At 40.2% G+C, this 26854-nt stretch overlaps 2 protein-coding genes across 2 annotated transcripts in view; one reads left to right on the plus strand and one right to left on the minus strand.

The window, feature by feature from the left end:
* The window catches only part of SLC39A9 (solute carrier family 39 member 9), a 54538-nt gene extending 42422 nt beyond the window's left edge, over positions 1–12116 (minus strand). The window contains exon 1 of the mRNA XM_055304245.1: positions 11359–12116. Coding sequence (XP_055160220.1) covers positions 11359–11454 — 96 coding nt within the window. The 5' untranslated portion in view covers positions 11455–12116. The remainder of the gene's footprint in view (positions 1–11358) is intronic.
* A 392-nt stretch (positions 12117–12508) lies between these two features.
* Positions 12509–26828, plus strand: ERH (ERH mRNA splicing and mitosis factor). Its single transcript, XM_055303576.1, has 4 exons — positions 12509–12613; positions 15186–15273; positions 21929–22049; positions 26321–26828. Exons 1-4 carry the CDS (start codon positions 12611–12613, stop codon positions 26421–26423), a joined length of 315 nt encoding a protein of 104 aa, XP_055159551.1. The 5' UTR covers positions 12509–12610; the 3' UTR covers positions 26424–26828.
* Positions 26829–26854: the final 26 nt, after the last annotated feature.

Here is a 26854-nt window from a genome sequence, read left to right on the forward strand (position 1 = left end):
ATAGGGCTTCTAAGCCCCTTTTTCACAAGAATAGCAAATCAAACCCCAGATACTTGGATAAAAATTCAAGCAAATGATGCTCTGCTATTTGCCATTTTTCCAGTGGCATATGGGCTTCCCCTTTGACACAGAGGTAATAGCAAGCAAAATTTTATTAATGCCACTTCTTCCAACTTTGGAAAACAAGACTAATTTTTTTTTTGGAGTAAGAGTCTTTTCAAACATAAAAGAACTAGTAAGCATAAATGGAAATCTCATAAGACGACGGTTCAATGTGACTACAAAAACAAACTCACTGGGAAAAAACCTGGGGAACTACTGACAATATATATTGTTAATACGTAAGAAGTTTAATTGACCTGAGAAAATTTGAATAATAAAAATACATTTTCCTTGGGACTCCTGGGTGACTCTGTCAGTTAAGCACCCAACTCTTGATTTTGGCAGAGGTCATGATCTCAGGGTCGTGAGAACGAGTCCATGTCTGGCTCCTGTTTGGGATGGAATCCACTTAAGAGTCTCTCTCTCCCTTTCCCTCTCCATCCCCCCAAAATACATTTTCCTTTACCAAATTAGCAAACTTTAAAAATTTAATAATGGTATTCAACCTTTGTAAGAATACAGTGTCATTTGCATTTGCTGGAAAAAAATGCATTTTAAAAAAACTCTGGGAATACAGATGGAGAACCTTCTTAAGAATATGCCCCTTAGGGGGCAGCCCAGGTGGCTTGGCGGTCTAGTGCCGCCTTCGGACCAGGGCATGATCCTGGAGACCCGGGATTGAGTCCCACGTTGGGCTCCCTGCATGGAGCCTGCTTCTCTCTCTGCCTATGTCTCTGCCTCTCTCTCTCTCTCTCTCTCTCTCTCTCTCTCTCTCTCTCTCTCTGTGTGTGTGTCTCTCATGAGTAAATGAATAAAATATTTTTTTAAAAAAATAACTGAGTATAACAAAAACATTTAAAAAGGCCTAGAACACATTTTTAGTAATAAAGGAAAATGCTTGGTATACTACCAAGTAAAAGAAAGGAGAATGTAAAATTATACATAAGCCACATAATTAACCACATTAAAAATGCAGACAAAAAAGAATGGAAAAAATAAACGTCAGCAATTCTTACTGGACAATGGGATAATAGATGACTTTATTTTCCTTTTACAGATTATCCTGTTTTCTAAATTTTCACAAAGAGCCTCTATTATACAGCCAAGCTTTTTTTTTAAAACAAATTCTGTTCATTTATTTAGAGTGGCTTGAACTTAGTAAACTCAATTTGAGCTTAGTTTCCTCATCTATAAACAGGACAATAATACTCCCCTTTCAAGATTACTGTCAAAACCAACAAAACTTGACACATAAACCAACACTGTAGCTATTATTACTATTAATTATTGTACTGTGGTTGGATTAGAGTACAATTCCCATAATAACATGTACTTGGAGATGTTTTCCCCTTTACTGAGTGGTTCTAAACAACCACACTTCGATATTCTGTAAGAATCTGAAATGTTTTCCAGTCTCCCCTACTCTTGTCATGTTGTGATGTATTTCCTCTATTTGCTTTCCCCACCCCTTCTAGTCTGCTATTTCTGGTTTTCAAAGAGCTTAGAAATCAGTCCAGCCCAGAGGTTATAGACTGGCAACTCATAAACATCGGTTATTTGGCCCACAGTAATATAACAATATTTGATTTAGTAGCCAAAATGTAAAATTCGAAACATTTCACTTAAAAAGCCTCGTTTCCACCTTCTGAAAAATAGGATGATTTAGCCACACCAAGGCTTAAGGTCGTCAAATGGCAGACAGTTGGATGACCACAGTTCTCATTACTCCCTAAGGACTCCCAGGCACTGCCACTCAAGGTGAGCTACCATGTATGGTGGCACTTGAACCGTTTTATCTTACTCCAGGCCTGATTCACTGTTCAACCTTAGCAGTTATTGATTTTTATGACCTAATACCTAGCTGAATTAGAGTCCAACCAAGAAAGAGAAACCATAATTTAAACAGAGGAAGTTTAGAACAGGGAACAGTAAAATGAGAAATTAACCAGTAAGACAGAACTGTAAAGGATATAAAAACAGCAAATAAAAAAAGTGCCTACTGTAGGACTGAGGTAAGAGTGGTCAAAGAAGAGGTCCCATGTGGGTAGAGATTCAAACCCTGCTGGAAAGAGCATGGCTGGGGCTCACTGAAGAACAGTAAAAGGTCCTGGGATCAATTCTGATACGTGTGCACATATGTGTTACAATGCTGGGACACCAGCTGGGTGTCCCATAGTCTAACTTAATTCTAACACTATCTGCCTGGAGACATTAGATCCCACAGATTAGGGGTTCAGTTTTACAAGACTGCCCCCATCTTCATGAAAGAGGACTTCGACTACCTCTACCTTGACTTCAACCTTTCTAACTGATCAAATTCTTCTTTCTGGCTTATCTCTTAACTCTGGCAAAATACCCTGCAGGCAAAGCATCCCCTGATGGGAATCACAACTACCACCTGCAGCAGTAAGGGATACCCTGAGCCAGCAAGACCCTGTATAACTGACCCCAAAGCAGTGATTGACCTGTCTACTGCCCACCTGCATGTACCCACTGACCTTTGTCCCACATTTTCCTTATATGACCTGGAAATATCGTGAGCACTTTGAAGACAGTCTTTTGAGAAACTAGTCTGCAGTCTTCCCAGTGTTGGCCTCACTGAAATAAACTCCTTTCTCATTTCACCACGACTTGTCTCTTTGCCTTTAGATGTTGTCAGCAGCGAGTGGCTGAATCTGGCCTATTTGGGACCCCCACACTCCAGAGCTGGGTGCTCTCGCACTCCTGCACTCCAGCTATGTGCAAGTCCAGGTTGTCACCTGTGTTTCTGACTGACTGACCTCCTTTTCTTGGGTTTGATTAATCTGCTACAGTGGTTCACAGAACTCAAAGAAACATTTTACTTATGAGATTAATTGGTTTATTATAAAAAGATATCAGATAAAACCAGATGGAAGAGATGCACAGGGCCAGGTAAGGGGAAAGGATGCACAGCTTCTGTGCCCCCTCAAGGCATAAATAGAGGAATACATAGAGGAATACAGCTTCTGTGCCCCCTCAAGGCATAAATAGAGGAATACATAGAGGTGCTGGAAGACCAGCACCTCTATGTATTCATTAACCAAGAAGCTCTCTGAACCCTGTCTTTCCGGGTTTTTATGAAGGCTTCATTGCATAGGCATGATTCATTAAATCATTGGCTGGCCACAGGCAATTGATTTAACCTTCAGCCCCTCTCCCTTCCAGGTTGGCAATGAAGGTCCCAACCTTTCAAGCACATGGTTGAGGTAATCAGCCACCAACCTTAGGTTACGAGGAACATTCTAAAAATCATCTCATTCACATGACAAAAAACAACTGTATGGCTCTCTTCACTCTGGAAATTCCAAAGGTTTTAGGACCTCTGTGCCAAAAACAGGAAGACCAAAACTATACTGATTTTAAAGTACAATATTAGAGGTAGAGAAGTTTCTGTGGTGCCACACTGGCGGAACTTGCTGGAAATCTCCACTCTTGGCTGTTGGAGAAAACTGTCAAGGGGAAGTGTCTTATTGAAGAGATTCTCCTATTCTATAAAACTAACCAAGGCAGGGTGGTGCCAGTGAGAACTACTGACTGCTGGGTGCTGGAGAAGTATGTGTTCGGCAGGAGGTTGTGGCTTGAAAACCTGCCTGCGATGCAGGAGGTGGGCTCTGGAGAAGCCCAGCTGGAGGCCAGAGAAATCAAACGTGTGTGCTGCAGAAGCTTGCACTGGAGAAGCAGGGCACTGGGGAAGGTGGTTGCTTGTGCTATAGGAATTGTTGCCAGAGTAGTTGCCCAAGAGCAAGCATGGACCTAGAAAGAAAAAACCTTTCCTCTTACAATTTCTCTCCAGTATCCTTTATTGACAAAATGCAACAGTCTGCCAGCTGGCAAAGGAAAACTACTTAAAGGGCCCAGATCCATTTCTGTAGAGTAGTCAATGAAGAGTAAATTTAAAGCTGAGAGGCAATAAATTGATAACTGGCATACTAACCTACTAGAATTACAAAAAGATACACAGAAGCCAAGTGAAGCCAAGAACAGAAGAGAGCAAGTAAAATGCTTGCTCTTCAGGCTGCCTATTTAGCTACTCACAGACTTTTCTGGTGCTTTAGATTAACGAAGCTTCTGGATGAACAAGTTGTACACAAAGAGGTGCTACCAATATTCTCCTTCGTCTATATTATATAATAACTATTAAGTATTGATTGTGCCAAGCACGGCCTATTATAATCACCTTACATACATTAATTCATTTAATCCTCACAACAATCCTATAAAATAGGTTTTTCTATTATCCTCACTTTACAAAAGGTCAAGTAATTTGTCCAGGTCCACAACAGGCAGCAAATGGCAGAGCCACAATCTGAATCTATGTAAGTTACCTCCAGAATCTATACTCCTTTTTTTCTTTATTTAAATTCAATTTCATTAACATACACTGTATTACTAGTTTCAGGGGTAGAATTTAGTGACTCATCAATTGTAAACAACACCCAGTGCTCATTTCATCACGCCTTCATTATGCCCATCACCCAGCTACTCCATCCCCCCACCTATCTCCCCTCCAATAAACCTGTTTCCTAGAGTTAAGAGTCTCCTAAGGTTTGCCTCCCTATTTTCATCTTATTTTATTTTTCTTTCTCTTCCCCTATATTCACATTTTGTTTCTTAAATTCTACATGAGTGAAATCATATGGTATTTGTCTTCTCTGACGGATTTTACTTAGCATAATACCTTCTAGTTCCATCCCAGAATCTATACTCTTAAAAACTATGCTAAACCGCTTCACTACAAAACCCATTTCATTGTTTTCATTATTTGCTTTTAGCACCCATCTTGTTTCCCCAATTTGCCACTGTCAAATGCTTAAAGATTTAATGAAAGGAACACACAAGGTACAGAAGCCAGGGTATCATTTTTTGGTTACTAGAAAACTGATTCCCAGAGAAATACAGGGCTTACAATAGATAGTATGATGTACTTACCTAGTAGTTAAACTCAAGATCTCATCACTTAAAAATCTATATAACCAGGGCAGAAGAATTTCCAGAACAACTAATACTTATTTCCATTTTATTTAATTAGGCATTCATTATTAGTATTTGAGGAGGATTGAGACTTCTAGAATTCTGTCGTAGGTTTAAGAAATACCTGTACTGGGATCCCTGGGTGGCGCAGCGGTTTGGCGCCTGCCTTTGGCCCAGGGCGCGATCCTGGAGACCTGGGATCGAATCCCACGTCGGGCTCCCGGTGCATGGAGCCTGCTTCTCCCTCTGCCTATGTCTCTGCCTCTCTCTCTCTCTCTCTCTCTCTCTCTCTCTCTCTGTGTGACTATCATAAATAAATAAAAATTAAAAAAAAAAAAGAAATACCTGTACTTACACTAAGCATTACGACTTGTTACCTAGAATTCCAAACTGAGCTATAGAGGACCTTAAACCTTGTTATCATTCAACAAAGTTGCACATCTTTTTCAATTAAAGGAAAAGTTATGTCACATACAGAAGCATTCTTAATCCATTTCAGGTCTTCTTCCCTTAAAAAAAAAGATGTGAATTCTTGAACATGATAATTTAGAACTGACTTGACTATGAAGACATCAAATATGAAATTAATTTTGGATAGTTCAAAATGGGAATTGCTTCAGATTCTAACTTGGCAGGTGTTGACTTAAAGGGCATTTTTAAGACATATTCCACTCTTTCTTAAAGGTTTTGATGCTATTTGAAGATGGTTTACCTCTGTAGTTTCAATCCTACTACACTGACAAAACATAAGGTAGAAGACAGCAGCCCGGGTGGTTCAGCGGTTTAGCGCCGCCTTCAGCCCAGGGTGAGTTCCTGGAGACCCGGCATCGAGTCCCATGTCAGGCTCCCTGGATGGAGCCTTCTTCTCCCACTGCCTGTGTCTCTGCCTGTGTCTCTGCCTCTCTCTCTCTGCCTCTCTCTCTCTCTGTGTGTGTGTGTGTTCCTCATGAATAAATAAATAAAATCTTAAAAAAAAAACAAAAAACATAAGGTAGAAGATATACTGTGGAAGGCAGAATGTGAATGATGTCAAAAGATAATTCTAATTTGGGGAACTAATGGAGATAATGTTAGTGGTGTTAAGACGCTCCTAATTTGTGAGCTAAGGTGCTAATTTTTCATTCCTTCCTTTACAGTCTTCATCAGAAAAGGAAGTATTGTCTAATGGTCAAGTGCTTTGGACTGGTAATCCAACTGACTTAGTTTCAAATCCCATCTCTACCAGTGTCTACCATACTCTCTGAGCTAGAGTATGCACATTTGTAAAGTGAGGCTTAACAGGAGACCTCACAGTCTCTTCCTGAAGATTAGACAATGCACATTTAGTGCCTGGCACTACACAGAAGGAGCTCAATAAGCATTAACTATTAGGGCAGCCCCGGTGGCTCAGCGGTTTAGCGCCACCTTCGGTCCAGGGCATGATCCTGGAGACCGAGGATCGAGTCCCAAGTCAGGCTCCCTGCGAGGAGCCTGCTTCTCCCTCTGCCTGTGTCTCTGCCTCTCTCTCTCTCTCTGTGTCTCTCATGAATAAATAAATAAAATCTTTAAAAAAAAAAAAAGCATTAACTATTATAAATATTATTAAGCAGATAAATGTCAATTAACATTTATCCATATAATATCCTACGGAAAAGAAAGTTTTTCAGGAAAATATTGAATCTAGATCTTATGTGATCCAAATACTTTTATCAGGGAAAGATGCTTATGAAACAATAACCTCATAAAACAATAATCTGAGGAAAGGCAAAGTTACTGATGCTTTCCAGATATGGGTAAATTAGAATGCAAAGTGTAAACTGTTTGAATTTAGAAATGAAATTCCAAACAGGCATAACATTAACATCTATTGCATTACCTGAGAAGAATAAAATGTTAATATACCAGACAATGGAAAAGCCCCCAAAAATGCAACTTTGTCACATCTACTTCAAAAAGAACCAATTGTTGGAGAAGAGCATACTGGACAAACTTCTTCTTCAGTCACAAACGTCTGATTTCTTGTAACTCAAAGCCCCAAAATATCTATTATTGAACAAGTCAGTTATTATAGTGAGACATAAAACTTTAAACACATGAAAAACAAAACAAGGCTTAAAATGAGAATTAATGAAGAAAGCTAAATATTAAGAAAAATACTGAGGCAAAAAAAAAAAAAATACTGAGGCAGGTAGACTAGAGAAGGCTTGGTCTCTCCAAATGGAACATTCATGGTGAATAGGAATGCCAACGCCCAAACACGACCTTTCAGATTCCAAACAAATTGCTGAGAAGTTTCTGGTAGTCAGAGAGGGGGAGAGAGGAGTTTACCCATTATTAGAAGTCTGTTCCAAAATAAAAATTTTTTAATTATAATTTAGAACAAAATTCTAAAAATGAAAATCTTAACGAAGTTTTTATAATCAGTAAGGAGAACAATCCTCAATATTTTCTAAAGTTATTATGTTCTAGAATACAGCCTTGCACTTTTATTAATTCATTACATCCTCACAACAATCCTATAAGGTCATTTAAAAGAAGACATTTTGATGTTAAATAGCTTGCTCAAATGGTAACACTGATTTTGGATTACTACCTGTCCCAGACAGTCCCTGGGAAATTAGTGCATTAGTAATACCTTGAATTCTTTATAAGAGCAGCATTACTTTCATCTGCGTACCTATGGATCCATACTCTTAACACGTGAAGAACATGGCATTATAATCCAAACTGGTCTGCAACAAGAAAAATATAAACTGAGACTAAGCCTTCAAAATATCTTATAGAATACGAATATTATAATTATAGGAGTAACAGACATACAAAAGTGTATCTATTAAACATAACACTACATTTGGGCTTATATTTTATATGTCTTTTTTTCCATTTCATTTTCTTAGTATTTAATTTGTATTCAATATATTTATATATATTGGTCTGCAATGGAATGGAGATTAAACAAAAACAAAAACTAGTCATTTATCAGATTGTTGAAGGAGCACTGCCCTAAAGCTCTGGTGCAAACAGCTTGCTGTGTTACCAGCTCTGTGGCAAAGAGGAGACATACTCAGATAAGTAACAATCCTCAGATAATAAATCTAAAATCCCATTTTGGTCATGGTTTATAGTTTAACTTCATTCATCAATCAGAACACCTGCTAAGCGGGGTTAATTCTAGCTAACGTTAATTGTAGGCTCCCAACCTACTTACACAGCTTTTTCCTTTAGAGCCAAAGAGAGCTCGTTAACAACGGAATCTAACATTATAAGATAGTGCTCAACCTAGAGGTTCCAACTCCTTTACCACACGGGACTTCCTTTATGTAAGGTATGCTTTGACCTCCTTCATAAGTTTACTTTTTCTCCTTACCATATGCTTGAAGAAGAGAGCATCCTGAAAATCACTTACTCGTTAAATGCTTTCAAGAATCAGATATCTTTTCCTTTGTTTTAGAAATCATTTAGGCATAAAGGTAAAGTCGCCATGTCAGAAAGCAAGGAGAAGTTAGAAAAGCATCAAGAAAGTTAGTTTGGGGGCAAGGAATGTTGAAGAAAGTGACAGAGATCAATGTCACATAACCCTCTTTTGGATGGTTAGATACAGCAGGTAGGCACTACTGCTACAGCAATTTCCAGGTTACTTAATTTTAGCTCATTTCTAAATACTAATCCTGCCATAATTAATGGTTTTTTGAACTTTTATTCCAGATCTGAGAAATTCTGAGGAAAAAAAAAAAAGTACCAAATGACAGAATAGCAGATAAATTAAGAACATGAATAAATAGTATATCTTTTCATTTACATGAAAATGAACGGTAAAACAAATTAGATTTATTGGTCTCTTTATTTATAATAACCCTAGTCCCTAAGAAAAGCCAGATTCCCTTAAAAAGTAGTTTAGCCAATGTAGGAACCTAGGGAGCTATTTTCTAAGAGTAGAAACTGTGCTTCCCTGCCCCCATGAATAAAGTTTATTTTTTACAAATTTATCATCTCACTAGTTTCATGATACATCAATCTACAATAATATAATCTGTCTAGAAAAAAATGTTTAATTTCTAGAAGACAGAAAACAGTTGAATTCTAAAACGTCTAAGTTACATGTAACTTTCATTTTTATTCTAACAGCTCGATGCACTGTTCCTATTGCAATAATAAACAGACATTATGAATGTGATTTATAGCATTTTAAGACCTACAGTTGGAAAAGACCACTTGGCCATCAATTTAGATAGCCATAAATGACACATCATACTGATTATCTTTACTAATGCCTTGGTTAGTTACACCACACATGGACACTTTTCGTTTCAGTGAAAAAGAAAATAGCAGATACCTGCATATCACAAAAATCAATCAAGACAGTTCAAGAAAATACTGATATTGGAAAAGCTCTAACCATTTTATAGAAATAAAAAGTTTTACTGATATATTTGAATTAACTATAATTTTTGATAAATGTTACCTCAATCAGTTTTTAAATATATAAACCAACTTAATTCTCACAAATGTCAGTGCTAATAAGGTCAATTAAATTCTAATGCAGTTATTCGAAAATATGGTTCATGTCAGAATAAAGCAGGCTCACAAAGCCCCGGACAGGCGGCCCAAATGAGTGAAGTAGGCTTCACGGCCAAGGAGTGCTGTGACCATCTACTGATACTCAGCTCTAGCCAACTGCTGCCTTGAGGGAACAGACACAAATCAATAATAATAAAAATAAATACTCTGCTACTCTAACAAAGTAAAAGTCTGTGGGGTAGGTTTGGTATAACTACCAGCTTGCTCTTTCACGAAGTTCTTTCAGGACTGGCAGTGAAACTGGGCCTATTTTACTGCTGAACACCAAGATACTCATGAAATACTGTTCCCTCCGAATGTAGTAGTTTTTCTCGCTAAATCTTTTGAGCACTGTGCATGTTGTGAACTCTTTATGAAGAACTTATCTGCATTTTCACTAAACAATGGTTTCATCTTTCTTCCTCACTAATGTCTGGTCAAGTAATGACAAATTAACAAATTAACCCAAATGTTAAAACATATTAACAGAAAATTCATTTCTAAGCAGATCTGAAACAACTTCAAATATCCATTCTAGTGCCCTCTTTCTTTAAAAGGAAATGTGAGGGATCCCTGGTGGTTCAGCGGTTTGGCGCCTGCCTTTGGCCCAGGGCATGATCCTGAAGTCCCAGGATTAAGTCCCACGTCTAGCTCCCTGCGTGGAGCCTGCTTCTACCTCTGCCTGTGTCTCCGCCTCTCTCTCTCTTTGTGTGTTCTCATGAATAAATAAATCTTTTAAAAAAAAATTAAATAAATAAATAAAAGGAAATGTGAGTTAAAAACAATCTGATTTAGGGACGCCTGGGTGGTTCAGTGGTTGAGCGTCTGTCTGCCTTTGGCTCAGGTCCTGATCACAGGGTCCTGGGATCAAGTCTTGCAGGGGGCTCCCCACAGGGAGCCTGCTTCTCCCTCTGCCTGTCTTCGCCTCTGTGTGTCTCTCATGAATATATAAATAAAATCTTTTTAAAAATCTATTTTTCTCATCTTCATTCTAACACAAAAAAATTCAAAACGCCGGAAAACTTTTGGATTCTAATCCAAAAGACTACCTTCCCCCCCCCCACAAAAACTATGCTTTATTTTCTCCAAATGAGGAGTTATACTGATTTCTACGTATATGGACAAATAATATTCTCCATTTACATTTCTTGAGAGCAACTGGAACCTTGATTCCTTGGAATCCCTGGGAATCAAAAGAACGTTATGGTGCTTCTTTCCAGGAAAATACACAGAGCCCTAAATTTTTGTATGCAATTTCACAGGATTCAGAGTACCCCAGGATCTCCAGGGGGTCTGCCCACCCCACGTTAAGGACTCCGGTGCTTAAAATGAGGTTCCTTTCTATTATGAAATTCTATGTATCCTTTTTATTTTTAAAAAGATTTTATTTATTTATTTATTCATGAGAGAGAGAGAGAGAGAGAGAGAGAGAGAGAGAGAGAGAGAGGCAGAGACACAGGCAGAGGGAGAAGCAGGCTCCATGCAAGGCGCCCCATGCAGGACTCGATCCCGGGGTGGGGGGCCAGGATCCTGCCCTGAGCCAAAGGCGTGTGCTAAAACCGCTGAGCCACCCGGGGATCCCCTCTATGTATCTTTTTAAAAGATAGTCTTTCTTAGTGAGACCTTTAGCTCTGAGATAAGTTGGGGAAGCAGCTTCCCTTTCTTTCCAACTGTCCCTACTTCCTACCAGCCATCCTGAAAGCTGACAGAAAATTGAGAATTTCTTACCTCAGAGAAATTAACAGCCAAGGGAACGATTCCAGCCACGTAACATCCCACCAACATAGCCAGAGACAGCAGACTAATGGAGATGAAATCATCCATTCTGTCCTCCTTTATTTGCCCACCGCCACCAGAACTGCAAATTTTCAGGGGCCTCAAAGGGTCCTTAGGTTCTTAAACGCGTATAGTGATCCCAACAGAACAAGGGGACTGTCCAGGTCTTCCGTCCTCCCCACTAGATGTGTTCAGAAACCCCTTTCTCTGGAACGCGCCTGGAACTAGCCCCTTTTTGCTGATATTAGCACCAGAGAGAACTTTCAGCAATCTCAGGTCCCGGCCCCTGCGTTTTCAGATGCCAGTCACTGGATTCCCTGGGGTTTACGGTTAAAGGTATGCAAAAGAGCGATTTCTTCAATCGTCGGAGGGGTGGCACAATGGGCCCACTTCCTCCACGGACAACGTTCCAGATGGCAGCAAGAAAAAGGAAAACTCGAGCCGACTTGTTCGTTCTCCCGGCGCCCCTACGTCCCCGGGGCAGTCTTCCCCCAGGCTGGGACCAGCCCACCAGTCCCGGCAAACTCTCCTCCGAGTCTAGAACGGGCAAAGAGTCCCGCAGGTCTCTAACGATGGGCTTAGGGGTTCAGCAGGGAAGCTGATACAAAGCTGTCTCTGCCCTATACCCGGTGCTGCCCATATTACTCCACTCCGCTGGGCCTCGACCCGGAGCCACCGATACTACAGCTGCCATGGCCGCCAAGTGGCACCTCTTCATTACATCCACTTCCGGATTGCTTCACCGCCCCCTCCTTTAGAAGAGTACTTCCGGGTTACAACCGACCTATGGCCCGGGATTCTTAGGCTACCGCCATTTTTGAATAGGGCTAATTAAAGAGGTCTGGTGTCAGAGTCCATATATATTTGTGTTCACTCTAGCCGTGCGTCTAATGGCGAGAATATGGAAGACCGTGTCTCGAGAAGAAACGATTTTTTTTTTAGAAGAAACGATTATTTTTTCCAGTTCTGGAGCAATTACCTGTATCTATCTCCTCGCCCTTATCCAAGATGGCTGAGCCAGAGTCGGTATCCGCTCTAGCTGCCGGAAATGTGTTCGCTTCTATGGTCCAAAAGGCTCTTTCGCGGTGCGTTTCTGACGACTTCCGGCGGCTCCTCTCGCGGGGATTGGCTGTTGGCGGCGTTGCGGCTAAGCTCGTGTGCGGCGGCGGTGTCGGCAGCGGCTGCGGCGAGAGACTTTGGCGCGATGGTGAGAAAAGCCTCGGCGGCTCCCCGATCCCCCGGCCTCTGAGGCGATCCCAGCCGTGTACATCTTGTCCCCATCCCATCCAGCGCGAGAGTGCAGCTCCCCGGCCCTCCAGCTTGTGGCGCGACCTCTCCCCTTCCCGCCGTGGGGCCGCGGGGCCGCGGGGCCGCTGGGCCTGGCTCTAGGCCCCGGAGCCCGGGGCCGCCCTGCGTTTGCGCGCCCGCGGCCGAGGTCCGGCGAGGCGTGCGGTGCGGAGGATGCGCTTCCTCCCGCTCGCTGCGTGGGGATGCTGCGCTCCCCCCCCCCCCCAGACTGTGGCCCGATGTGGGAACAATGGCCGAGGGATGGCTGACAAACCTGCGCCTGGAGCTGACAGATGGGGTGTGCTGCGCCCAGCGTGTGGGCGGGAGGGGTCGTCTTTGCTTTGTAGCGTGCCTTCTCAGCCATCCCCTTTTGTTTTGCTGGGCTCCGTCTTCAAACAGACATACAACGTTTTTTTCCCCCCCTTTTCCGAGACCCCAGAGGCCTGATCTGGCGTTTCTCCCGGCCCTCAATCCTGTTCTTACTCATTCTCTCTGGGACTCAAAGCTGAAAAGAAGATGGGCTCAGCTGAGGGTCCGGGTTCCTTAGAATCGGATCGGGGTGGTAGTGCAGTGAGTGGGTATTTTGTTCGTGGTTTGTTTTTTTTTTTTTTTAATTTCATTTTTATTTATTATTATTATTTTTTTTTTTAAATTTCATTCCTCCAAAAAGATGATCCACAGGGATCATGAGGAATCGTGGTTATTCCACACTTCAACCTCCGTTTTCTGATCGCTGGGGTTAAACGTTAACAGGTTACGCAGCTGTTGTTAACAAGGAACTCTCTGAGGTTGCACCTTTCTGAATTGAGGTGTTTTTACGTGTTTGACCCAACGTGGTCTCCCAGAGACGACTGAGCAATCAGAAGACTGGGTCTCCAGTTCTTTCTTGTTTTGTCATAATTGGCAGTGTGACTTTTGGAAGACTCTGTATCTCTGAGTTTCCCTTCTTTCTCTGCCCTTTATGTCACTCTCTGGTAACGTGTTATAATGGTAAGATTAAGATCTAAGGAAGGGACAGCAGTTAGTATCAACTGAGCCGTCCTGGGTCGGCAAATACCAGTGATAATTCCTTCTCAGTCCAAGTAGCTTTAAGAGCTACGAATTTGTAGATAAACAATTATTGGTTCAGTCGTCGTATGTACTTCTGCTTTATTAAAGACAAGCTTCAAGGGGTGGGGATTTTTTGTGGGGTTTTTTTGGTAGTTTGGCAGAAGCATCTGAAGCTAATGACCTAGTCCTCCTGTGTATTGTAATATTTCTGTAGCAGTAGAAGGATGACTCAGTTCATGTGTAAGAATTTTAAGAGTAGGACCAGATTAACTATTCATTAAAGTGGTTTATATCTGCTTGGTAATCAGAATAAGGATTTTATTAAAGTATATCTGTGTACCTTTTCCTGACTTAGGTTTTGCGACCTTATTTTCCTATTGTGAGAAGTATATATGTATTTGTTTACGTGTACTTGTATTTTGCATAGATTTTTTTTTTTTTTTAATAAAACCAAACGGCTTTGAAAATAGCTCCAGTAAAAAGAAAGTGATCAAAACTGGTTTGGGAAGCTTTCTGATCTTAAAATGTTAAAAGCAAAATACTGCCACTTAAAAATAATACCCATTTCAGCTACAGTTATGTAAATTTAGTCATTTTTTTTCTTAGTTTTTAATCGTTGTCTTTTGAGTACTAAGTATTGAAAATAGTGAGCTTTCTCAGAAGTTCACTTTAAGACTAGATGTAAAAAGTAGCGTATTGAATAGCCGTTTCCATATCATTACTTTTTTGAAGTAAATTAGTCCCTTAATTTTCATTAGAATGAGAACAAAATTAAATAGTAGTGACTGATACGACTACTGTGACTCCATTGTTCTGCTAAGGATAGAAAAAGAACATAGATCAGATCCACTGCTTACAGTCATAAATAGTATTTCTCTTTTTCTCAGCCTACTTCTAAATTTTTATTAAGGCACTTAATAGGGGCACCTGGGTGGCTCAGTAGTTGAACGGCTGCCTTTGACTCAGGTTGTCGAAGTCCCACATCGGGCTCCCCATAGGGAGCCTGCTTCTCCCTCTGCCGATGTCTCTTTCTCTCTGTGTATCTCATGAACGAATAAATAAATTTTTTTAAGGCACTTAATAGGGCTGGAGATAGAAAGTGACCAGTGGAGATAGAAAACCTAAGTGGGTTTATAATCTAGTTGGGAAGAAAGGAAGAAAAGAAGAAAAAACAGTAGAACGTAATTCATGCTGAATGCTTAGAGGCAGTAAGTACAACAGTTGCAGAAAGCAGCCCTTAAGGACAGGGAGTCCTTACAGAGTTGTTAGGCCATCATCCGACACCACACTTGAACAAAAGCATAAATGTAAGAAGAGCACCCTGATTAATAGTGCATTAATAACCAGTGATCATTTGTGTCATGACTAGAGATTTTATAACATATATGAATTTCTCAAATATGAGTTAGAAACTTAAATTGAAATCACTTTTCCCCCTGCAGTCTCACACCATTTTGCTGGTACAGCCTACCAAGAGGCCAGAAGGCAGAACTTATGCTGACTATGAATCTGTGAATGAATGCATGGAAGGTGAGTTTAAGCACTAATGAAGAGTTTTTATTTTTGTTTTCTTGATCTTCACTGTTAGAATATGTCTCATTTAGGAACTGGGCTTGTTTTTCCTCCAGATTTCTCAAGTTATTAATTTGAGCCAGGAAGGAAGAAGATACTAGGGACCATATTTGTTGAAAATTGAAACATTGATTATATGTATTGTCTTTCTGCTGCAAGTATTTTTTTTAATCCAGCTCCCGTGGTTACAGTGAATGGCTTTCTGAAGCCTCCCTTTGTTGATATTCCGTTATTCATTATGTAAAATATCTTAAAGTTCTTGTGTATTCTGGTTAGACTCAAACACTATAGAGTTGTTAAGACAGGCTCTAGGGATACCTTCAGAACCTATTAGTCTGCTGATTGAACAAATAAGCATTAAAAGCTTTTGAGGTTTGAGTACACTCCATCAGCGTTAGAAGATAAAAATAAGCTCAGAGAATAAAGGCAAATGGAACCAAATAAGTATAATTTATTGTGTACTTGATAAGCTGACACCACCCTGAAGGGAACTATTAGCCCTTAATGCTTCTTTACTCAGTAAACCATTAGATGAGAGCGCATAGATTGGATCATCACAAATTGGGTTCATCCTTACATTTAATCATTATATCGAGTAAACCAGTTGTGCACATTCTGCACCCTTTTTAGCAAATTATCCGTTCTTCACTTCTTTCTTTTTTTAAATTTTTTAATTTATTTATGATAGAGAGAGAGAGAGAGAGGCAGAGACATAGGCAGAGGGAGAAGCAGGCTCCATGCACCGGGAGCCTGATGTGGGATTCGATCCCAGGTCTCCAGGATCGCGCCCTGGGCCAAAGGCAGGCGCTAAACCGCTGCGCCACCCAGGGATCCCGGTTCTTCACTTCTTTCTATAAAGATTTTATAGTCACTGTTTTTGCAATTGGGCATGTCCTTGAATTTGTTGATTATCCAGAGCTAACTGGGTTAGCCTTAAAATCTGTCCTTGTAAAGCCAACAATGGGTAGATCTGTGGGGGGGAAAAACTGGTAATAATTAGAGACAGCTTCTAGGTAATTGGTACCATGCCTTCCTAATTGTAGATTCTCTTAATTTTCAAAGAAGAGCAGGTCTTGTCCTTCCCTCATTTTAGAACCTTTCCTTTGCTGACCATTAAGGTAGACTCTGTGTACATTCTGCCTTAGCACATTATTGTCTTACCTGTATTATGTTTGGTCTTTGATTTCACGATACTCTGCCAACCTTTGCTATTTTAATGAATCCTAACTTTCTCTTTTTCATTAATACACTTTGTTTCTAGAGCAGTTCAAGGTTTACAGAAAAACTGAACAGAAAATACAGGGTTCCTAATGTACTCCCTTTCCTCACCTCCACAGTGTCTCCCATTAATAACACCTTAACAAAAATAATAACACCTTAATGTTGGTGTGGTACGTTTGTTGCAGTTGATGAAACCAGTATTTTTTTTTTTAAGGATTATTTATTTGCGAGAGAGAGAGTGCCCATGCAAACAAGCGGGGAGAGGGGCAGAGGGAGAAGCAGACACCCTGCTAAGCAGGGAACCCAGCTTGGGCTTGATCCCAGTACCCCAGGATCATGACCTGAGCCACCGAAGGCAGATGCTTAACCAACTGAGCCACCCAGGTGCCCTGGTAAACCCAATATTGCTACATTATTATTACTAACTAAAGTCTACTGTTAACTAAAATCTGTTATTAACTAAAGCTTATATTGGGCTCTTCATGTTGTACAGTTCTGTGGATTTTACTAGATGCATATTCATCGTTACAGTATCATACAGAATAATTTTCACTTACCTAAAAGTCCCTGTGCTGCACCTGTTCATTCATCCCTACTTCACCTTCTGCTGTCCTGGCAACTGTTGGTCTCCTTGCCACCTCCATAGTTTTGCCTTTTTCAGAATGTCAGAGTTGGACTGTCTTGTTTCATTTAGCAATATGCATTTAAGGTTCTTCCATGTCTTTTTAAGTTTTTTAGGATAGTTGTAGGCTTACAGGAAAATTGGTTCAAAGTACGGAGAATTCCATCACACCCCTTCTTCCCTACTCCCTCTTTTCAGTTTAAGTACGGAGAATTCCATCACACCCCTTCTTCCCTACTCCCTCTTTTCAGTTTCCCTTTCTTATATTCTATATTAGTGTGATACATTAGTTACAACTATAGAGCCAATACTGATACATTATTGACTAAAGGCCATAGTTTACTTTAGTGTTCAGTCTTTGCTTTGGACATCTTATGGGTTTTGGTTTATTTATAATACTGACAAGCATCTACCATTTACTGCCCTGAAAAATCTCTGGTGCTTTACCTGTTCCTCCCCCCAAATCTCTGGCAACCACTGGTCTTTTTTAATGTCTCCATAGTGTCAACCTTTTCCAAAATGTCCTGTAGTTGAAATTATGTAGTATATAGCTTTTTCAGGTTGGCTCTTTCACAAAACAGTGGGGTTTTTTTTGTTTGTTTTTTTTTTTTTTTAAGATCTTAATTTATGTATTAGAAGGGGCACAAGCAGGGGAAGGGGCAGAGAGAGAGAACAGCAGATTCCCCACTGAGTGGGGATCTCAGGGTCCTAAGATGGAGATTTGAGCTGAAGTCACATGCTTAACCAATTGAACCATGCAGATGTACCAAAAGAGTGTCCTTTTAAGGTTCTTCCATATCTTCATGGCCTGGTAGTTAGCTCATTTCTTTTTATTTCTGAGTAATCATTTGGATATACCACAGTTTGGTTATCCATTTACCCACCGAAGGACATCATAATTGCTTTCTGGTATTGGCAGTTACAATAAAACTGCTACAAACATTCACGTGTGCCTAAGTTTTCAACCCCTTTAGGTAAATGCTGAGGAATGTGATCATTGCATCATATGGTAAGATTGTGTTTAGCTTTGTAAAAAGCTGACACACTGTCTTCAGATGTGGCTGTGCCATTCTGTGTTCTCACCAGCAATGAATGAGAATTCCTATTGCTCCACATTCTTCTCAGCATTTGGTGCTGTCAGTGTTCTGGATTTCTGTGATTCTGATAGGTATATAGTGATATCTCGTTTTAATTTGTAGTTTTCTAATGATATGTTGAGTATCTTTTTATAATACTTATTTGCCATTTGTATATTTTCCTTGGTGAGGTGTCTGTTCAGAACCCTAACCCACTTTTTAGATGAGGTGTTTATTTTTTTTGTTGTTGAGTTTTATAAGTTCTTTGTATGTTTTGAATACTAATTCTTTTTTTTTTTTAATTTTTTTTTATTTATTTATTTACGATAGTCATACAGAGAGAGAGAGAGGCAGAGACACAGGCAGAGGGAGAAGCAGGCTCCATGCACCGGGAGCCTGACGTGGGATTCGATCCCGGGTCTCCAGGATCGCGCCCTGGGCCAAAGGCAGGCGCCAAACCGCTGCGCCACCCAGGGATCCCTGGATACTAATTAGCAGATAATACGTTTTGCAGAGATTTCCTCCTAGTCTGTGTCTTGTCTTTTCACTTTCTTGATAGTGTCCTTGAAGCACCAAAGGTTTAAATTTTGATGAACTCCAATTTATATGTTTTTTTCTAATGTTCATAGTTTTGGTGCCATATCTGAGAAGCCATTGCCTTGTTCAGTCAGGAAAATTTGTGCTTGTGTTTTCTTCCAAATGTGTTATAGTTGGGCTTTTACATTTAGGTCTCTGGGCCATTTTGATTATTTATATATAATGTGAAGTGTGGACCCAACTTTATTCTTTTGGCACCATTTGTTGAAAAGACTATTCTTTCTTCATCGAGTTATCTTTGTATTGGGACGCCTGGGTAGTTCAGTGGTTGGGCATCTGCCTTTGGCTCAGGGTGTGATCCCAGAGTTCGGGATCGAGTCCCACATCGGGCTCCCTGCATGGAGCCTGCTTCTCCCTCCACCTATGTCTCTGCCTCTCTCTCTCTCTCTCTCTCTCTCTCTCTCTCTCTCTCTCTGTCTCTCTCATGAATAAATAAATAAAATCTTTAAAAAAATTTTATTTATTTATAAGGGAGAAGCAGGTCCCCACAAGGAGCCTAATGTGGGACTTGATCCCGGAACTCCAGGATCACACCCTGAGCCAAAGGCAGCTGCACTCAACTGCTGAGCCACCCAGATGTTCCCTAAATTAAATTTATTCTTAAGAATTTTATTTTTTGATGCTGTTGTAAATGGAGCCATTTTCTTAATTTCATCTTCAGATAGTTCATTATTGGAGTTTAGAAATAGAGTTGAATTTTGTATATTAACTTACATCCTACAATTCTGTTGCATTTGTTTGTCCTAATGGTTTTGTGTGTGTGTGTGTGTGTGTGTGTGTGTGTGTGTGTGTGTGTAGTTTCCTTAGGATGTTCTGTGTATAAGATTGTGTCCTCTGTGAAGAGAGAGAGTTGTACTTCCTTTTATTCCCTGATGTGAATGCTTGTTGTTTCTTTTTCTTGTCAAATTACCCTGGCCAGAACCTCTAGTACAATGATGTTGACTATAAATATAAATAACAAGAGTAGATATTCTGGTGTGCTTCCTAATCTCAGTGGGAAAGTTTCCAGTCTTTCACCATTAAGTATGATTGTAGCAATGGGTCAGTGCCTTTTTAAGATAAATGGTGAATTTATTTTTCTGATTATTTCCTTTCCACTTTGACCTTTATGTTTGATAACTCATGAGTGATACTCTTTGATCACAGTGTGGGGAAAGTACCAGTCAAAAACCCTAACTCAGCTTTTCATAGATCTGTAGTTGAATATTACTTTCTATTGGGAAATTTATAAAATCAATTTAGAGGTACATGAAGGACCTGAGTGTAAAGGATAGGACATGTTTTCCCAGAGGACATTTGTTCATTCATCGTAAGAGTATTAAAAACACTTGATATAGTGAGAATGGACAGAAAAGGTTATGTTTTCATTTTGTGGAAACAAGAGAAGATATGTCACTGAATAAAAAATAATATGCTCCTTAGATAATTAGGTTAAGATTAATGTGTGCTTGCTATCAATGATTTTGTTCATTTTATGTCTTTTTATGTCTTGTGTTTGAGTACTGTGCTCTTACATGTGCTAATGCTTTAATATGCATCATTTCATATAATCTTCCCCATAGCTCCATGAAGAATATTGTCCTTACCATTTGACAGGTAGGATTCTGGGGGTGGAGTTGTTAGTAAAGGACAGAGCTAGAATTCAACTCTCTGAATCCAGAGTCCAGCCTCTTGAGTAAAATACTCTTATGATAATCTCTTCCTCAGTGCCAGTTTTGTTTTTGTTCATTTGTTTTTGCATTGTATCAAAATTTGAAAGAATGGAAAAGCCTCTTTGTCATCCATCTTTCCCAAGTGTGGTGTTTTTCTTTATTTACAGAGGCTTTAGGAATATTTGTTTATTTTATTTTTTTTTATTTATGATAGTCACAGAGAGAGAGAGAGAGAGAGAGAGAGAGAGAGAGAGAGAGAGAGAGAGAGGGGGGGGGGGGGGGCAGAGACATAGGCAGAGGGAGAAGCAGGCTCCATGTACCGGGAGCCCGACGTGGGATTCGATCCCGGGTCTCCAGGACCGCGCCCTGGGCCAAAGGCAGGCGCCAAACCGCTGCGCCACCCAGGGATCCCCTGAATATTTGTTTATTGAAAAACCTGGGGGCTCCTGGGTTGCTCAGTTGGTTAAGCATCTGCCTTTGGCTTAGGCCATGATCCTTGGGTCCTGGGATCCAGCTCCACTTCAGGTTCCCTGCTCAGTAGGAAATCTGCTTCTCCCTCTGCTCCTCTCCCCACTCATGCTCTCCTCTCTTGCTCTTCTTTCTCTCTCAAATCAATAAATAAAATCTTTAAAAGGGGACGCCTAGGTGGCTCAGTGGTTTAGTGCCTGCCTTTGGCCCAAAGCGTGATCCTGGAGTCCCAGGATTGAGTCCCACATCAGGCTCCCTGTCTCTGCCTCTCTCTCTGTCTCTCATGAATAAATAAATAAAATCTTTAAATAAGTAAATCTTTTTTAAAAAATCTTTAAAAGAAAAGGGAAAACCTGGTAAGACCTACAGTGTCATCACTTGTTTGAATTCTCATGTGACAGGCCTTTAAAGTTCTTTTAGACCTAATGACTTGAAGTAATCATTCTATTTTAAAGGCATAAAATACTTAACATTCTGGCAAATACATAAAATTAAAAGATAATTTACTAGTGACAAATATTAAAACAAAAGTGACCAACTTGTTATTTTCCCAGCCTGACTTTTAAAAATGTGAGGGTGCTTGGCTGGCTCAGTCAGTGGAGTAGGCAACTCTTGATCACAGGTTTGTAGGCTCAAGCCCCACATTAGGTGAAGAGATTACTTAAAAATAAAATCCTGGGCAGCCCGGGTGGCTCAGTGGTTTAGCGCTGCCTTCAGCCCCAGGTGTGATCCTGGAGACCCGGGATCAAGTCCCACATCGGGCTCCCTGCATGGAGCCTGCTTCTCCCTCTGCCTTGTGTCTCTGTGTCTCATGAATAAATAAAATTTTTAAAATAAAAATAAAATCCTTTAAAAAATAAAAATGAAACATTATGGCATTGTTTTATATATATGTGTGTGTGTGTGTATAGTGTTAATGTATGTGCTATTCATGTCTGAAGTTTATATAGTTGTAAGATCTTGATTTTTCTCCTTAGGCGTTTGTAAAATGTATGAAGAACATCTGAAGAGAATGAATCCCAACAGCCCCTCTATCACATATGATATCAGCCAGTTGTTTGATTTTATTGACGATCTGGCCGACCTCAGCTGCCTTGTGTAAGTATTAGCCACCATCTCTCTTAAGGTGTATGTTTCTGTTCTTTAACCAGCTGTTGGAGGTGATTTGTGGTATTGCGAGTGTACTCTGTACCTGACCCTGATCTTTGCAATTTGGCTACTATGCAGTAATATTTCATCTATATATGGCTCAAGTTAATTTGGCAACATAAAGCCAAAGACACAGGAAAAGCTTAAGAATTTTGCTAATTGTTGGCAGTTAGTATGCAGAGAAAATGCTAAGAAGTTCAAAGTCCTGATTCTTGGCCTTTTTAAACCAAATAGTCTTAGGTGTTGTTTTGTTGTTCTGTTTTAGGTTTTTTCCCCTCAAAGTCATTGTCGATTTTTTTTGTTTTTGTTTTTTAAGATTTTATTTATTTATTCATGAGAGATGCGGCGGGGAGTGTGGGGGGGTGGCAGAGACACAGGCAGGAGAAGCAGGCCCCATGCAGGGAGCTCGATGTGGGACTCAATCCTGGGGTCTCCAGGATCACACCCCAAGCGGAAGGCAGTGCTACACCCGGGCTGCCCCATCATTGTCGTTTTATTTTATTTTATTTTTTAATTTTTATTTATTTATGATAGTCACACAGAGAGAGAGAGAGAGGCAGAGGGAGAAGCAGGCTCCATACACCGGGAGCCCGACATGGGATTTGATCCCGGGTCTCCAGGATCGCGCCCTGGGCCAAAGGCAGGCGCCAAACCGCTGCGCCACCCAGGGATCCCCATCATTGTCGTTTTAAAGCAGTTGGCTTTGGATTAAAACTAAGATGATTCTGGGATCCCTGGGTGGCTCAGCGGTTTGGCTCCTGCCTTTGGCCCAGGGCGTGATCCTGGAGTCCCCGGATCGAGTCCCGTGTCAGGCTCCCGGCATGGAGCCTGCTTCTCCTTCCTCCTGTGTCTCTGCCTCTCTCTTTCTATCTATCATGAATAAATAAATAAATAAATCTTTAAAAAAAAAACTGAGATGATTCTGTTTTCATGATAAAGGAAAGTGAGAATGCCTTATAATGTGTCATCAGGTGCTTGAATATTACATGCCAGATACTGTCCTAGAAGTAAATATGTTTTTGAAAAATATATAATGTCCAACTCAGGCATTTTCTCTGCTTCCTGGATTATGACTGGGATCAGGTCAGGACTTGGGATCCCACCAAAGATTCCTGTTGAAAACTTATATTTCCTTGGAATATTTGAGTTCTATTTTGATAATGTAAAACATTCCAGTGATTCAGATCTGGTCTTTAATGAAATATGTTAATAAGAAAATCGCTTTGTTTTTTATTTATTTATTTATTTATTTATTTATTTATTTATTTATTTATTTGATTTTTTTTTATTATTAATGATAGTCACACAGAGAGAGAGGCAGAGACATAGGCAGAGGGAGAAGCAGGCTCCATGCACTGGGAGCCTGATGTGGGATTCGATCCCGGGTCTCCAGGATCGCGCCCTGGGCCAAAGGCAGGCGCTAAACCACTGCGCCACCCAGGGATCCCTGGTTTTTATTTAAAAAAAAAAAACAAAAAAACAAAAAAACGTTTTTTTGTTTTGTTTTTAACGATTTTATTTATTTGAGAGAACCTGATTGGTGAGAGAGGGATAGGAGAGGGTCAAGCAGACACTCTGCTAAGTGTAGAGCCTGACGCAGAACTTGATCCCAGGACCCTGAGATCATGACCTGGACTGTCCGGGCACCCCAATATGAAAATTTTATTGGGGCACCTGGTGGCTCAGATAAGCCTCCGACTCTTGATTTCATCTCAGGGCACAATCTCAGAGTGTAACAAGGGAGCCCCGCATTGGGCTCCACACTCAGTGCAGAGTCTGCTTGTCCCTCTCCCTGTGCGTTTTTTCTTTCTTTCAAATAAATGAAATTTTAAGTAAGTCTGTCTGACCCTGATATGGGTCTGAAAATTTTTGGTTTTTAAAAAAATATTTTATTCATTTGAGAGAGAGAGAGCAGACTGAGCAGGGGACACCCCCCAACGCAGGGCTTGATCCCAGGACCCCAAGACCATGACCTCAGTCAAAGGCAGATGCTTAACCATCTGAGCCACCCAGGCGCCCCAGTTCTTTTTTAAGTTCTTCTCCAACGTTGACGTAAATATTATAGTCTACCATATCTGAAGCAGACTAGACTAACCCTTATTTAATTAAGCATGAATAACAAATATTCAAAGGAAATTATTTGACCTTTTTGAATATTTCTCATTATAACAAAAGGACATTTAAAAATGTTTTAAATCATTTATTTTGGTTAAGCATTTTGTAAAAGTAGAAAGTTTATGCATTTTTAATAAACCAGATTCTGCCCTTACTATTCAGGGGAAGAATACGATAATGGTATAAAACGTTCCTCCTTTGGAATTTGTCTATCATGCCAAAAGTTGGAGCATAGGTTTCTAGCTCAGTAGTGGAGTGAGGACTCTGGTCCAGGAGTATTTTAAGCTTCTGCTACTTGCCCAAGTCACTTTAGCTAATAAGTTGCTGTTATATGACCTAATAGGTTGCTTGTTTTTTGATTTCCTCCTTTTTAAAAAAAAAGTGGGGGTAATAGTATCTACTCTTAGGGTTATAATAAGGATTGAGTGAGTGTATTTAGGTAAGTACTTAAAGTAATACCTAGCAGTTGGTAACTTAATCATTATTATCATTTGTGTATGATTTCTTTGCTGAGAAGTTAAATGAAACTTCTGGTTCAAATAAATAACTGATAAATTAGATATTTTGTTTTTCTAAAATATCCCTAAGTTTGATTTTTGGTTTTGGGGGGTTTTGGTGTTTTTGTTTTTTAATTTTTTTAGTCTAAGTCCATCTTTGTCCCTCTGAGGTGCCATGTAGTGTTTCAACCACATGGTGCACCTGGCTTTGAAACACTGATATGGGGGGATCCCTGGGTGGCGCAGCGGTTTGGCGCCTGCCTTTGGCCCAGGGCGCGATTCTGGAGACCCCAGATCGAATCCCACGTCAGGCTCCCGGTGCATGGAGCCTGCTTCTCCCTCTGCCTGTGTCTCTGCCTCTTTCTCTCTCTCTCTCTCTCTCTGTGTGACTATCATAAAATAAATTAAAAAAAAAAAAAAGAAACACTGATATGGTTTGTATTTGTGCAATCTCTACTTATTGTCTGCTTTTTTTTATACTCTAGCCTTAGTTTTTTACCTCAAAAATGATTTTATTAACCAACTAGATTTCAGTGGTAGATCACCTGGAATGTTTGTACTATTTGAGTCTTCTAAAGATACGAGTGGTTGGTTATTCAGTGATACCTTGGCCTCAGAACCCCTTGAGTCCCTATGGAGTCTCATTGTTAATGCTGCTGGTTGTTTCTCTTGACCCTCCTCTTCTGATTAGAGCCATTTTGAAGCTTGTTACATCTTCTAATAATTCTCTACCAGCCTCTAACACGATTTACTTTAAAAAGCAAATTTTGGGGCACTTGGGTGGCTCAGTTGTTTAAGTGTCTGCCTTCCGTCCATGTCATGATCTCAGGTCCTGGCATCCAATCCCACATCAGTCTCCCTGCTCAGTGGGGAGTCTGCTTCTCCCTCCCTGTCTGCCCCTACCCCTGCTTTTGTGCACACACACGTGCTCCCTCTCTCAAATAAACTTAAAAAAAAAAAAATCCTGAAATATAGGTTAAAAGACTTCCTTAATACTTTACAGGGAAGAAATCTTTGTGGTAGTAACATGTTTTCTAAAGATTTTTAGTTAATTCTAAATAAATTCAGCAAACTCAAGTTTGTACCATTATTTGGTTGTTTTTTAATTACTAAAGAAACAGTAAAAGTTGTAACTAGGTAGGAGAAAGAACACAGTTTTCTGGTCATACTCTGTCAAAAAGTAGATATGTAACACATTGAGCATTTAACTTAAGATTTCTAGACGTTGGTTTCTTTTTCTGCTGTAAGCTCATACTTGGTGGTCTAAAGTTCCTGTCGCTTAAAATTCAACAGTAATGTAAGCAGATCTTTTATCTATTTATTTATTTTTTTAAAGATTTTATTTGAGAGAGAAAGAGATAGCAACAGATGCAGGCTCCCCACTGAGCAGCGAGCCCTATGTGATGCTCAATCCGAGTACCCTGGGATTACAACCTGAGCCGAAGGCAGATGCCTTACTGATGGAGCCACCCAGACACCCCAGATCTTTTGTTTTTATTAAGTTCATGTACAAGCATGCACACCTATGCCATCAGTTATAATTTAGAGTTTTAAAAACACAACAGTAATTGACCCTTATAACTTTGCTTTTACCTCTCTGTTCCTCAGTTACCGAGCTGATACCCAGACATACCAGCCATATAACAAAGACTGGATTAAAGAGAAGATCTACGTGCTCCTTCGTCGGCAGGCCCAACAGGCTGGGAAATAGTGGAGTTGGAAGCAGCAGGGGGATGGGGGTGGGCTTGGAACACAGGTGTGTACAGCGTGCTGTAGTGGAAGTTTTGTATTATAGTAATCCTGTTTCCATTTTGGTATACTCTAGTCAGGATTGAATGTATTAGATGAAATGTAAGGATCTTGTTCAATCTGACACCCCCATCGCCCCCTTTTCCCTCCCTTTTTTTTTTTACTTAAACATTTTTATGATAATTTAGATGGAAGTTGTTTGTCAGTTAATGTTGGTTCCAGTCCTTCAAACTGTTCATATCTGCTTTATAACATTCATTGTACTAACCCTTCAGGTTGGGGTGGGGGGCTGGTGACAGTTTAGTTATGTCCTCAAGATAAAGTCTTAGTGGAAAAAAATGAATAAATGTTCTTTAGTTATATTTTCCCCTTGAGTGATTTTTTTTTCTTTTT

Source organism: Nyctereutes procyonoides, unplaced genomic scaffold, assembly GCF_905146905.1.
Source record: "Nyctereutes procyonoides isolate TBG_1078 unplaced genomic scaffold, NYPRO_anot_genome, whole genome shotgun sequence".
Taxonomy (NCBI): Eukaryota; Metazoa; Chordata; class Mammalia; order Carnivora; family Canidae; genus Nyctereutes; species Nyctereutes procyonoides.

Excerpts from the sequence above, each read along its gene's own strand:
- ERH (XM_055303576.1), top strand. Across the intron at positions 15,274-21,928 it reads TGTGAATGAATGCATGGAAG|GCGTTTGTAAAATGTATGAA; the intron begins GTGAGTTTAAGC and ends TTTTCTCCTTAG. Across the intron at positions 22,050-26,320 it reads GCCGACCTCAGCTGCCTTGT|TTACCGAGCTGATACCCAGA; the intron begins GTAAGTATTAGC and ends TCTGTTCCTCAG.